This window comes from Coenobita brevimanus, chromosome 62 (assembly GCF_032717465.1).
Source record: "Coenobita brevimanus isolate Jiangsu-jjx chromosome 62, ASM3271746v2, whole genome shotgun sequence".
Lineage (NCBI taxonomy): Eukaryota > Metazoa > Arthropoda > Malacostraca > Decapoda > Coenobitidae > Coenobita > Coenobita brevimanus.
Genome location: NC_137015.1, coordinates 36,332,461 through 36,347,891, shown reverse-complemented (window position 1 = coordinate 36,347,891; position 15,431 = coordinate 36,332,461). Strand labels below are relative to the sequence as shown.

Here is a 15,431-nt window from a genome sequence, read left to right as displayed (position 1 = left end):
TGCTCCTCTCAAGTAACTCATTTCCACTGCTCTCACTCTTGACTTGTTCCCCTCTTGCAAGGTCCACGCCTCGCTTCCATACATCAGAGTAGGGATCACAATACTGTCATGAAGTGACTTCTTAACTTCCATACTCGCCTCCCTATTTCTCATCACTGCTTTCAGTGAACCAACAACCTTCCTTCTCTGCTGTACCCTTTCATGCACTTCAACCCCCAAAGTTCCATCCTTACCCATCACACTACCCAAGTACTTGAATGCACTCACATTCTCCATATCCTCACCATCCAACCTCACTGTACATTCTGTGACTTCATTCCTCTCAAACACCATAACTTTACTTTTGTTTACATTAACTTTCAGCTTCCTCCTCCTACACACTGTCCCAAACTCATTCACCAGACCTTGCAACTCCCATTCATCTTCACTCAACAATACTGTATCATCAGCAAACAGCAACACTGGAATCTTCCAAATCTCACCCTCGTTCATTAGAGCCACCCCCACATCCACTGCCCTACCTTGCACCTCTTTTACAACCCCATCCATGTATATATTAAACAGCCATGGAGACATCACATAACCCCGTTTCAGTCCCACATTGAGATAAAAAAACTCACTCAGCTCACCATCCACTCGCACCGTAGCCCTAGCTCCTTTGTACGTACTCTTCACAGCACTCAACAACTTCCCCTCCACTCCATATATTCTCAATACCTTCCACATACCTTGCCTATCTATTCTGTCATAAGCTTTCTCCAAGTCCATGAAGGCAGCATACACTTTCTTTCCTTTCTCTAGATACTTCTCCACTAAACATCTTCGAACAAATATCTGATCTACACACCCTTTTCCCTTCCTAAATTCTCCTTGTTCTTCTCTAACTAGCTCCTCTGTCATATGCCTAACCCTATCAACAAGTATTCTACCATATATTTTACCAGTCACACTAAGGCAAATACCCCTATGGTTACCACATACTTCTCTCTCCCCTTTTCCTTTGTATAAAGGAACAATTATACCTGATTTCCAGTCCTCTGGAACCCTTCCATCTTCCCAAGTCAATCTACACAACTTCCATATCCACTCCACAACAATCTCACCCCCATACCTCAGCATTTCACCACACACTCCATCAATTCCTGGGGCCTTTCCCAACTTGATCTTCTTCATTGCTTCAACTATCCGCCCTACTGATCTCTTCCTCCCTCCTCTCATCTCTTCTTCTCCCAGCCATTCCCCAACCACTTATACTTGCACTACTCTCACTCTCTACATTCAGCAAATCCTCAAAGTGCTCCTTCCATCTCCTCAATTTGTCTCTCTTCTCCACCAACAATCTATTATTCCTATCTTTCACTCCCCTACTATTTCCCCTTTCACACTGCCCTACTTTCTTTACCTCCTTCCAAAACAATTTCTTACTCTCCCTCCATTTCACACTCAGATTCCTCCAAAACTCTTCATCCACTTTCTTCTTACTCTCCTTCATCAGTCTCTTCACCTCCCTTCTACTGCTCACATATACCTCTCTCTTCTCTCTCTCTCATCTTCTCCCCTACCTCTACTCGCTAACCATTCACCATATGCCTTCTTCTTTTGTTCTACAGCTCGTTTCCCCTCAACATTCCACCATGCTGTCCCTTGCACACCCTTGCATCTCCTCCTCATTCCACAAACCACCTCACATGCTGAGCCTATCTCTTCCGTGAATATCTTACATACGTCTTTCACCCCTTCCATCTGCTCTAGCTCATACCTTCCCAATTTTTCTTCCACTATGCTCTTATACTCTGCCATTTTCTCACTATCTTGCAAATTCTCCACTCTTCTCACAGGAGCTGTTTCCTCCTGTCTTCCCCTTCATCTCCTCATCCATTTTCTTTGCAGCTTTACCTTGGCCATCACTATGTGATGGTCAGACTCCATTCCCCCACCCTCTCCACACTTTTGCATCCAACACTTGTCTTCTCATTCACTCATCCACACACACGTAGTCTATCATCGCCTTTCGTTCAACACGTTCACCATCCATCCTCCTCATTACTCTCCATGTATACCGGTGGATCATCTTATGCCGAAAGTAGGTGTTGGCTATTGCCAACCCATTACCAGCACAGATGTCCACCAAAGCACTACCATTCCCATCTACTTCAGCTGGCACACCCCACTGACCAACCACTCCATCCACTCGTACATTCCCAACTTTGCCATTCATGTCTACAATCAAAAGCACTCTCTCGCTCATCTCAAATTTGTCCATACATGCTTCTACTCTCGCTCAAAACTCATCTTTCATTCTTGCCACTCGGTCCTCTGTCAGAGCATACACACATACAATCGCCCATGCTTGTATACCTACTTTCATCCTCACCCATACATCCTTGCACCCACTGTTCCATACTCTCTTATATTCTCCTTCCACTTCTTGGTTATCATCAGACATACTCCCTCTCTTGCCCTCTCATTCTCATTAACTCCCGCATATATACCTAAACCATATTCCCATTCTCTTACCCTTTCACCTCACCATTTAGTTTCAGTCAATCCACATATATCCACTCTTGCATCCTCAAACACCTGAACAATCTCTCTCTCTTTCACTTCATCATTCACTCCTCTCACATTCCACATTCCCACCCTCAGAAAGTCCTTTGTCCATTCCTTGGTCATCAACGTATGGTCTATCCTGGTCCGAGGCGCTTTATTCGCTTGTTTAGTTAGTTCTTTTTACGGGGTGGGGCACTAACCCACCACCAACCCTTTTAGTCGCCTCGTATGACAAGCAGGGATACTGGAGGAGTATTCTTGAAATCCCTCTACCCCCAGGGGGTATATATATATATATATATATATATATATATATATATGTATATATAGATAGATAGATAGATATACACACACACAAACCATCCAACCATCATCCGATCGTATGCCACCCATGAGAAGCATAGGAACCCAGGGCTAGGCAAGTTGGTCCTGACATTTAAAATGAGACTAACTGGTCTCACTCATCCCTGAGTGGAATTATGTAAGCAATAAACCCCAACCATTCCCTGGATATAAACCTACACAAGCTCAATCCAACTGGAGTGCCTTAATTACCCACTAAACCACCAGGTGCCATAATTTGGTTATATGTTTACCACTCAGCATGGTAAATTATTTCCTGGTGAAAGGGTTGTTCAATGCTGGAGGTAATTAATGGATTAATGGAATACATTACTGTTTGCATCAATACTCTCTCTTTCACATATAAACACAAAAACGAACAAAAGAATGAGCGCTAAGTGTATGATTTACTTTCATCAGAAAGACCTTACAAATTCATATTCCTCAAGTTTATTTTATGCATTTTTCTGACTTTAGGTTAGGTTAGGTTTCATTAAATTATTAGGTACAGTTAAACTCATTTAGGTTAGGTTTAGTTAAACACTTAGGACAGTCCCTTCCGCCATTATGCTGAGGAATCAAAGTACAAGAGCTGTCACTGCCGAACAGCTAAAAACAATGGGGAAACTGATTTAACAAGCAACGTTTATTTATGGGTAATGCATTACAGTACCAGTGGTTCATGGGCTACGCAATAACTGATAAATGTCATTTTCAGGAAGGCGTCAAGCACTAGCAAATTTCAAGAATTAGCAAAGGGGCTTGGAACATAACCCTCGCTAATTTGGGGGGGGGGGGGATGATAGTGTGCAATATTGTAATCAATACAGTACTATACCTGAATCTGAAAAATATAGAAACTACTGAACATACGCAAGTGTAATGAAACATTAGGCCTTCATGTCACAAATAACCCTTCCTGGACTGCCGAGATGAATCCGGACACCTGCCGAACAATCAAAGATTTTCGTAAATGGGACTATTTCTCAAAACTGCCAGTATCAGATCTACCGAATAATAGGACTTTTACTGTATATAGATAGATAGATAGACAGACATATTACTAGAAGCACACTATATGTCTTCTGTTTGATACACAACTGTCTCCCTGCAACTAGAATTTAAAAGATTTTAATGGTTAATTTTTTTCTTCATTAGGAAAGAAAATTTCTCTCTCTCTCTCTCTCTCTCTCTCTCTCTCTCTCTCTCTTTCCCCTCTGTCAAACATAGTATTGTACATACATCAGTGGGAGCAAAGACAGCAGCGGGTCCCACGGTTTCTGCAATTTTGGCGCCCTGTGAGGTGGGTAGGTCGCAGATGACGGCCTTGCCCCCCTCCCTCACCACCCGCTGCACTGTCCCCAACCCCAGACCCGATGCTCCACCCGTCACCAGTGCCACCACACCCTGAAAAAGGCCATATACTGTTTAAGGTGCTGCATGCAAGTACAGTATACAATGGGTAAAGGAAAACTGCAAACACTGGGGGGGGGGGGAAGTAAATCATACCTGCTACTGCACTGTATCATAATAATAATGGTAAAATTACAGTAATACCGTAATAATAATCAGTAACGTAGGTGACACTGTCTTCTATCCACTCATACGTAGTGCTGCCTTCATGTAATTATACAGGGAAAAAATAATAATAATACTTGCTTGTACTATATCATAACAATAATGGTAAAAATACAGTAATAATAATAACAATAATAAGTAGGTGGCATCATCTCCAATCCACTCACTTGACATAGTGCTGCCTTCAAGTGATTATACACTCAGTGGCAAGCCAAATGCTTTACTGTAACCCAAGAAACCATTTACTGTGCATTGCTGGGTAGTAATCATATGCCTATGTGATTCCTGGAGGTCTACTGGGTTAAGGCACTACAGCTGGATGGGTTGAGGGATGGCTAGGTTTCATTGCACATTTAATGCCTCTCAGAAGTTAATGAGGCACATCATCCATGTCTTAAATGCTGGGACTAAGTAGCCTAGCCCTGGGCCCCTATGCTCCTGAGGGTCGGTATATGACTGATGGTTAATATCATTATCATCACCCATCTAACTAATTTCCACATAAAAAATGGGACAAGGTACAGGATCTCAAAACAAAGAAGAAGATTGCACAAAAGTAGAAAACTATCAAACAGTACCGTATGTCCAGTCATTCAAGCTCCACCTCGCAATCATAACCAGGTGCACATTTTTTCTATAAAATGTACTGTTGACGCATTTCATATTCACCTGAGGGAAACAGTAATTCCAATTACTACCAACTTAAAAAGGGACGCCAAACCCTTGTCATGTGCTCCTCCATATGGTCCAGATAATGCATCACTCAGACATCCATCTACTCACCCACAGGCTTCACTACCTTCATAAGAACTTTTTATATTACTCATTAGTTTTCCATCCACATGAAACTTTATGTATAAGACCTTCAATCATCTCTTCCTATTGACTTTAGCTCACGCTTATTCCAGATCCTTAAACCTCAAAAATATCATACTTTACAAATCTTCTTGCATGCTTTTTTCCATTCTCTGCCTAGCTGTACGCTGTACATGATTCACACAATCCCTACACTCATCATAAATTCCAATATCTTCTTTACTTTCTTCCATTAAATTCTCTACAACAATCAAGTAATTTATCCCATGATGCATTTGACTCTTACTCCAATCACCTTTATTATTATGCAAAGACACAATCACATCTTTCTTCTCCTCCACTAATACAGTCCCACTCATCCAAGCTATTTCCAGACAAAATTTTCATTCAACTCTCTCCACTCACATTTCTAATTTCATTCTTCTCTTCTACCACATGCCTGTTTTTTGTTACCAGTACTATTTCATTCTTCTCTTCTACCACTGTCACATTCTCAAGCATCACATTCCTCCTTCATGCATCACAAAAACCATACATGCTGACCACTACTGTATTCAGCTCTAACAATACCAGTACTCACTGATGGTATTTCAGCAACTCCATCGTTTCCACTCATTAGTATTTCAAGTCTTTCCATCTGCATTACTCATTATTTGTCTTCCATTTGCTAGCACTCTCACCCAATATTATCCCATACTTTTTCAAGCTTTTTTTTTTCCCACACATTCCTTAACTTCTGCACCTCTTCCCAAAATTATTTTCAATTTACTGAGTAATTATAGTCACTTCTATCTAAATTCATCATTAATTATCATGTTTACTAATGCCTTCATACAATAATAATAATACAAATCACCCATCCATCCATCATCAAAGCCTGTGTTGCCTCATGAGGAGCATAGATGCCCAGGGCTAGGGAAGTTGATCCTGACATTTCAGATGAGAGTGACCAGCCTCACTCATCCTTGAGTGGCATTACATGAGCAATAAACCCCAACCACCCTTTGGATATGAACCAACACAGGCTCAATCCGGTTGAAGCACTTTAATTACAAACTAAACCACCAGGTGCCATAATCTGGTTATATGGTTACCACCCTGCATAGTAAATGGTTTCCAGGCATACAGGAAACCATTTGGCTTGTCACTCAGTCTACAGCCACCCGTAGACAGAAGGAAGAGGTGAGAATGATGGAAAGAATGACATAAGAGGAAGGATGGAAAGAAGGAAGAGAGGAAAGGGCAGCCACCCAAGAGCAGCACTACATCGAGTGAGTAAATGGTGAGAGAATACAAGTAATAGCAATATTAGTACAAATTATAACAATCAATAATATAGTACCTGTAACAAACGATGAAGAGTAAGAGACTAACGAGGAGAATGTATGCAAGTCAGGTGGAGGAATGGGGAGAAGGAGGGGGAGGCCGAGGATGAGATGAAGGGATGGAGTGGAGAGGTATATGAGAGAGGGGGGTGTGAGCTGGGAGAGGGCAGTGAAATGGCACTGGACAGGGCGACATGATGGTGATCTGTTTGAGGCCACCCCTTACAGGATTGAGGTGTCTGGCAATAGACAGATAGATAGAACAGTATAAATAGGTAATACTGTAATATGAATGCTGTACAGTACCACAGACAAAAATAAATAAATAAACAAAAATAAATTAATAATAATAATCATATTGCATCATACCATCTATAAAGGCTCCAACATGCTTGCATGCATCAGCCTTGTTCACCTAATGGCAGTTTTCCACACTGCTTGATCTCTGGAAGCCTCCCTATTCAGTCCCTTATCCCCGAGGTTACACTCTATGATTCTGTCCCAGGTCTTTTTTGGTCTGCCTCTCGCAACCCTACCCCGACGCTCACCCTACTCATCTTCCACACCCAGTTGTCATCCTCCACCCTCTCAGCATGTGTAAACCATCTCAATCTACCCCTCCTCATCACAGTACCAATACATTCAAGTCCCATCCTTCCCCTCAACTCTTCAATTGCAATCCTAGCCCCCCACCCTGCCCCAGGCCTAGCATTCAAGGACACACTACACATCCAACTAATCACTGTCTCTGTACATCTGAGCCTAAGAATATCATCTTCCTTTAATGCCCAGTTCTAACTACCATACAGCACTGCATTTCTAACATATGCCACATTAAAAGATCCCTTAGCACAGAGGAAGTGTCCTCTCAATGTTAGGAGAGGCAACAGCTCCCTGATGTTCCTCCAACAACAACAACAACAATAATAATAATAAAAGCATCAGCAGCAAACTTTCATAAATGCTCTTTATACCCACCTTGAGCATAATGTAGCTTAAAGGACCTATGACAGCAAACCAGCTGATGGTACTATAAATATATAGTAGTACAGTAATCATTTGTTTATCCGGACATAACAGAGCCAAAGCCATGTCAGGGTAGTGGCAACATCCAGATAATGAACACTATTCCCCCTACAAGGCTATACCCAGACCCTACCTATACCCAACTTCCAATCCATACTTACAGTAACCTATTTGTACAATACCTATGCTTACTTTGGCAGTTTTTTCCAGTCATTCAGGAATATTTAGACATCAAAACACACATAGGAACATCCAAAGTAATGCTAAATACCAAGAAAACTATAAAAAAAAACACATAAAACCAAAAAACACCCTACCTATACACCACTGTATGTATTGTACCTCTCCTAATTTTGGCAATTTTCAGGTCAATCTGACATATTTGGGCATCAAAACACACACAATAATAATCAAAGTAATGCTAAACAACAGAGCCTGTTTCAGAAATCTGCCACTAGGTTCACTTCCGTCGCCCAGCTCTGATGCGGGGTAGGCAATGAAAAAGTAGCCAGTGCTTCTTTTTAATTTTGACACAAAGTAAAACATCTCAAAACATATTTACTCATCAAATTACCCAGATGGCATGATATGCTACAAAGAAATTACAATATGGGAGCCCTTTGAATATATACTGTATAATGTATTATGTGTCATTTTGAAACTCGGTTTTTGTCAGTTTAATCATCTCTGTAAGCATAACATTAGAGACAAAACCTATGCAATTTTACCAGAACCATCCATAAAGCAAGATAACAGTGATTAAAATATTTGTCATTTGTTAGTATCCACAAAAGAAAATAGATGTGTAGCCGCATTTAGCAACACCTTTCGATATGCTGCCCTGCCTGACGTATGACTTTTCCTAACAATGAGGATCTGTTGGACGTCTTGGTCATCTTAGTAACCAAAGTCTAACACAAATAATTCTTTTAAATGTTTCCCTGACTCCACTGCACAGTTTAGTAAGTTTACACTTCAACTCCTTGTACTCTGCTGTGGTTCCAGTGTCGTACCACACTGCCGTTTGTTTGGGTTAATATGGCTGATTCACCAACTAAGCAATCATTCAGTACATTATTTTCAGTGGAACTGCTTACCTCTTTAAAGCATGCTAAAACACACACATCAGAAGTCCTGAAGGTAATCTCCTTTTACTAACTGCACACAATTTACTCAAATATATGTAAAAAGACAGCACACTAGTTTAGTCTCCAAGCTAAGATTCTCTGAAAGCCTGGTTATTCTTTCTTTAAAGGTATACCGGTATATATATGAGCTCGACTGAATAGGAAAAAATATTCCTATAAATAGCAAAATTATTATAAACTTAGTATTAGGTACAATTTCACAGGTCTTTAAAACCCTGCAAAAGTATTTAATCGAGGCTGGGCGATGCTTGACCACCTGGTGGCAAACCTCTGAAACAGGGTTTGGTGAAGCCAATACTAGGTGTCCCTTGAGTTAACAGCTACCCCAGAGATTGTGAATGATGGAGAACAATTGGGTCAAGATGCACAACCTAGAATGGCTGCAACATAAGGTTCTCGAGCTCTGTGGAAAGATCTGGCTAGGGGTCACATTACACGATACAGCATATCATTTTTCGCCCGGCCCCAAAACTAAGGGTGATATTTGTGCTCTTTCCTTTTTAAAATAGTTGTCCCTGTTAACAGCAGAGGAAAATCCCAAAGAACATTTATTACTAATTTGAGCGGTTTTTTTAACCCAAAGATTTAGCTCTAGTTTTCGTTAATAATTCTTACGATTAATAAATTAAATGCCACTGCATTTAACCTTTGTGGACAACTATATGGTAAATACAGGTAAATACTTAGGAAGTTTCCACTGTCATGACTGCACCTGCATTGTAGGATGATGTGGTATCCCGACAGGAAAACAGAGGAAGGTCTAACATATCTTGATATAGATAAAGAGAATATTTGGCTTTATTTAAACTATGATTAATGTGTTAAGTTGGCTTTCCCTTGTAAATTTCATGAAGCAACTCACTGTATTTAGGTAACTAAATAATTTTTGGCATCTCTGAATCCTATGAGGGGAGAGAGACTCATCATTTTTCATTGTTCCTAAAGTTCGTTCAAGCTGCATGTTGTAAAAAGCAGCACCAAGGACACTTGGAAAGGTCCAGGCAAACTGACCAAGACCTCAAGCCTGTCGTCATCTGCTATTCCAACTCAATCTAGCTAAGTAACCTTTATGATTTGGCCAAATCGGGGGAACTAGCTAGGATTTAAGGAGATAATTACTGATGAGTTAGAGTATTAATTATACCCTAATTTCCTAAGAGATTCCTAAGTACTTAAATTTAATAATTGTTGTATAACACTTGTCATAAGTTTGTAGTAAATTTCTGACATGGCTTTACATGAGTGACAAGCCTAATGGTTTCCTGTAAGCCAGGAAACCATTTGCAACAGTGGGTGGTAACCATATAACCAACCCTTAGGTGTTCCCTTCGTGTCAACAAGTGGGTTGGCGGTGGGTTAATGCCCCTCCCCATAAAATGACTAACTCAAAGACAGACTGCCACCACCCTTTATGGGATTATGGCATCTGGCTATAGATAGATAAACTAAACTATAATTTACTGACAAATATGTACATATAAATATGACATGCACTGGAGCTCTCCTAGATTTTAAACAAAGTTTAAAACTACCACAATCTCTCCAATGCTGGGTAAAATAATCCTTCGTTGGCAAAATGCAATGGAAAACATATTGGCGAATTCAAAGGGATAATAGTCCCACTCATGATACATGAAACTAGGTAACTGCATGAACTACGTGTTGGGCACATTAAATTTTAGTCTTGGTTGGACAGGCATATATTCCGAAACCATTCCGAATCAATCTCATTTGGCTGTAAGTCCATTCCTATTTTTCCGTACCTCAATCCTTGATCCTCCCGTAGCACCTCTGTGGGGCCCATGGTCAAGATGAGATTAATATCCATCAATACCCACCTTCAGCATGTTGGAACAGTAGAATCTGCCAGTAAAAATTGACAATCACCAGCCGGCTACCACAAGAGTGATATGATTTTTATTTTGTTAGGCTGTTGCCTTTGCAACGAACTACCGCCTCGGCGCTTACCAAATCGGAACATTTAACTGGAAAATATTATAATTTTTATCACCGTACTGGTTTATACGCACCTAATTATCTGGAAGCCGGTCAAAATATTGTTTAATTTAACAATTTAAAAAAATCAGGAGTCAAAGCTACAACATGCTAAAGTTAACAGAAGTGTTTCGCCCTGAGATCGCCAACTCGCCTCGATAGACTATTTTTTCATAAATATTTATTTAAAATGCAAATAAGTTACTTCAAATATAAAATTTTGAAAATTTGCGGGATATGTTTGGGGCTATGTTTAGAGCAGTAATGCTACCACTGGCCTATTTCCACTGAGCTGGTCTGCATCCGGATTTTTTTTTTTAATAATATTTAAATTAAACACAATTGTTTAACCAGATTCCTGATACTTAGATGTGTATGAACCTATATATTGATGAAAATAATATATTTCCAATAACAAGTGCCGATTGTGCCGTTTCTGCCCCGGTAATTCCTCGCACCGGGGCTGAAATATTAGCGTTGATAACGCTTATAGTACGAAGTCCTCTGCAGTTTACATGATAAAGGTGAATATACTGTCTGCCAAAAATCACCTTTGGCATAACGCTAAAAAAAAAATATTCTGGGTAAAAATTTAAATGTCACTGCCCCACGGGTGTTATGTCGGTTTTGCTAATGTTAGCACTAATGGCATTTATGGCCAACGAGATGTTTGTTAAAATATTACGGTCTTCCATTATCAATATGCAGAATTAATGATTTCCATAATTACGTAATCCTAATTACGATTTATATAACAAAGCCAAGCTATTTTGAAACACTAATAAGTGTATAAATACGTTCTATAATATAATTTATCTAATGAAAAGTTCAACAGTTAACTGACTTCTATGAGAGGACAGCTCTGTCACTTTGAGGAGCTAGTAAGTTACCGTACCGTAGACCATTACCTTTAGTTCATGAAGGAAGTGTGAAAGTATAACATAAATAATGGATAAGGGTCACATAAGCAACAATAACAAACTGACGTCAGAGAGACGTGTGGGGTGCCGTATATCAGACGGCATTTACCTCCCCAGGATGTGGTGATGTATGTGGACTCTCAGGTCACCATACGTTTTTTGCAATTATGCCATCCAACCTCTCACAGACATATGCGATGCAGGAGCTGTTGCAACATTCCCACACGTCAAAGTGAACTGTAATTCTGCACGGATACTCATGTATCCTGGGCAGCATATGATTAGACCAGTCAAGACTGATCGAAGTTTCCTGGACCTTCTTGATGCTCGCCAGAATGGATTTTAGACCAGTTTCATCCTTAATGTGCACCTGTTGGCTGGAGGAGGGAGTGGGCGGAGTCATGACGGAATCAGCCGAGTTATGTAAACAATAAAATGTTAATAAATCAATTTTGCTATAAATATCATCATTACTAGCATACAAAGTAGCTGTCTGTGTGTCAAACAAAAGAAAATATGACAGCTTCCCAGCGTGTCACTGTTAGAATCATGATAATGAGTTCTCATCACACCATGAAGTGAAATACTGTAAATGTTCAGCTTACCCTTTCAGGTAAAAGAGAACTAATAACTGGAGGCAAAGGATGCAGTACTTGTCTTTAAGCAATTATTTCTGGAAAATAGTTGTACGTGCCCTCATTACCTTATGATAATCAACTGAGACTCACAGAATTTGAATTTCTCTCCAGACATTATTATTTTCCTATTTCAATCTCAACTGATCATCTTTTTCAGTTCAGGTTTAAACAAGTACAGTACTCATTTCAAGTAGCATCTGCATTTACATCACCATCCTGTGTCATTGCTGACTGTTATTTGTGCAAAATTCTATTTGTAAAAGAATATTTAATTTTCATTTCTGTCGGCCATCTTTGCCTTATCAGCTGTTTACTCTGGGCACAGAACGTTCCCCCCTGTCCTTGTTGCCCAGTGCTACCATGCATCCTTTGTGTGCAGGACTGGGCAAACCCAGTCCTGGCTGTGGGGCAGGACCACTTAAGACCAGTCCTGACCAGTCTGATTTTTCTGAAACTGTCTCGTCAGAACAGCCATGGGACTAGTCTTGACCTGTCTGAAAGCCTCACGAAAATGCGGCTATATTATCAAGTTTGCGGGTTCTTTGGCTCTTTCTCTTAGTGAGTTGGTGGTTGTGGATGCTTCGTCATTGATGGATTCAGTCAGATGTGCAAGTGGGGCACTTTGAGTCAGGGAACTTGGCATGAATCTTTTGGGTACAGTGGGGAGCGGGGTAGCTCAGTGGTAAAGCGTGTGGCTCTAGATCACTAGGTCGAGAGTGTGCGCCACGCCAAGGTGGCTGCCTCTGCTGGGAGGAGTAGTACTTTCCTGTAACCCTAGCAGGGGAGTAATCCCTTTTGGGTACAGTACTAGGCAAGTATCATTTGGATTCCTTCCTTCACCCATAGGCTAGACACAAAGTATCTTATGGCATGTTGATGTTGCACTGACTTGCCTTGGCACTGAGCACATCATCCTTGCCTCACTCTGAAGGAGGCTGAACTTGATATATGGTACGTCCGGCAAGTGTCTGGCGTGGACAAGAGGAAACCATTGCCCATGTGTTAACATTTTCAAGATGACCTGCATATAAGAGGACACAGCAAGAAATTTTCAGAAAGCTGGCAAGACTGAATGTTAGGAAATATTTTACTGTACTCGTTTTTAATAGAGTGGTGGGAAATTGGAATAATTTCCCAGAGAAATTAATCAGAGCAGAAAATATTGAAAAGTTTGAACATGAGTTAGGTAAAGAGTGGAAAAATCAGAAACAAAAGTACAATTTTAAAGAAACAAACAAATCATGTGAGTCTCGACCACCCAGTTAAGGAATACCGGTAGTACGGTAGTAGCTACAGCAAAGCCTTCATAAGTCAAACTATATAGGGCTGTTTGGTAGTTCGATTTACTGTAAATACAGTAATTGCAAAAAAAAACTATTGCCCCCCACAATAATCAGATTGTATGTGATTGCTTGTTTATTGACACTAAAGAAGCATTTGTAAAGCAATAAAAATAAACAGTAAAAACAATTCGGTGCATGTCTTAGGCCAGGCTAGGATAGGAGGTTGCATAGGCCTAGCCTAGACTAGATTAAGTTAGGCTAAACAGAGTTTGGGAAGTACTGCATTGTATGTGAATCTTTGAACACAAACCAACAGTGTAGGCTTTTAGCATGTGTAAAGCAACAGAATAAACAATAGAAAACAATTCAGTCCATTTTGTTTCTTGAATTGGTGGATGTCTGTGCAAAGAGCTTTTGTAGGTTAGCCAGCTTGTGTTGGAGACGGAGGTGGAGGGTTGCAACGATCACTTAATTACATATAGTTCTGCACTTATTTACTTCACTTTACAATCAATTAATCCAAGATGTAACACTTGGAATATAATAAAACTAAAATGCAAAAGTGAAATAGTCCAAATAGGCAACAGTGAAAGAGCAGTGCAGCCTTACCCAGTGACAGTCAGAGGCAGACTGACTGTGTGTTTGCCTTTGGCCGGCTACCAGCCCCGAGCGTTGCAGCAATGTTGTCAGGCGTATTTTCCTATAAAAGATAAAATATCTACAGAAGTTCCCACTTGGGGATAAAATTTCCACAGAAACAAATCCCACAGATTAAATGGCTGAAATGTCCTCCCACGAAAGGCCAATTCTCCCACAAATTTTGGGAAATTCCCACCGAGTGGCAAGGCTTGATCTGAGTTCAACCTACTGGAAATTCCGCCTTTTCCAGGGTCGACTTAACAAGGTTGAGCTGGATACTACAGGCTGAAAAGCCTCATCCCGGGTACCTTCTGTGAGTCTTTGAACCTGTTTTATTGGACTGGAGAGGTGTATCTTGAGGGATAGCCTGGGCACCTTGGGAGTGATGCAGTTCACCTTGGAAACTTTCCTTGGCGATTTGGTTTTGGATGCACTCATGCGGGCATTGGTCTTCAAGCTCCTCTGCAGGTTTCTTCAGTATTTTGGCATCATACCCAGGCTCTGATAAATCATATAACAGCATGCTGCTGCTGTGGTAGGCCAGAAACAGTCATCCCCTGAATGATGTGCTGTTCAGATCTACAATGTAAGGGTGCTGTGTGGTGGATGTGAACTCCGGGGCCACCTTCAGGATTAACTCAACTGGTAGGGCCACTGCACCCAGGGGCTTAGGAGATACCGAGCAAGCAAGCAGCCCTATACAAATGGCACTCCAACCACAATGACAAGCCACACAGCAGAGTAATAACAGAGTGACCAGTTGCATGTGCTGAAAAAGGTTATACCTATAGCTGTGAGAACTGACATAGGGTTCTTGAATAATAATAATAGTAGACATGATGATAGTGAAAAACAAGAGGCACAGTGTGAGGACACACCATGGAGAAAAAAGACTATGATAGAGGGCATGAGGGAGTTTAGCCTTGAACTGAGTGAGGGAGAGTGCCTCAACTATTTCCGTGGGTGGAGAGTTCCGGGTAGAAATAACAGAACATGAGAAAAAATGCCTTTTAGCTTTAGTTTAAGAGTGAGGAATGTTAATTTTCGGTGACCATGAGTACCCTGATATGGTGCAAGGATAAATAGATTAGGGGATTTAGTAGGTAACAAGTTGTGAAAAATTTTATTACAAAAACTCAGATCACTCCTCAACAGCCATCCCTTACCATAA

General features: G+C 40.7%; 2 protein-coding genes across 3 annotated transcripts in view; one reads left to right on the top strand and one right to left on the bottom strand.

Annotated features, from left to right (window-relative positions):
* Positions 1 to 10,725, bottom strand: part of scu (hydroxysteroid 17-beta dehydrogenase 10) — a 28,019-nt gene extending 17,294 nt beyond the window's left edge. For both annotated transcript variants that reach the window (XR_013898112.1, XM_080275758.1), the window contains exons 1-2: positions 10,624 to 10,725; positions 4,135 to 4,299 (exon numbers count right to left, since the gene is read on the bottom strand). Coding sequence is in view for 1 of the 2 variants with exons in the window: in XM_080275758.1 (XP_080131884.1) it covers positions 4,135 to 4,299; positions 10,624 to 10,632 (174 nt within the window). In the remaining variant the exon portion in view is untranslated. The remainder of the gene's footprint in view (positions 1 to 4,134; positions 4,300 to 10,623) is intronic.
* Positions 1 to 15,431, top strand: part of LOC145404127 (uncharacterized) — a 101,047-nt gene that overhangs the window by 19,637 nt on the left and 65,979 nt on the right. The gene's annotated exons all lie outside the window — the stretch shown is intronic.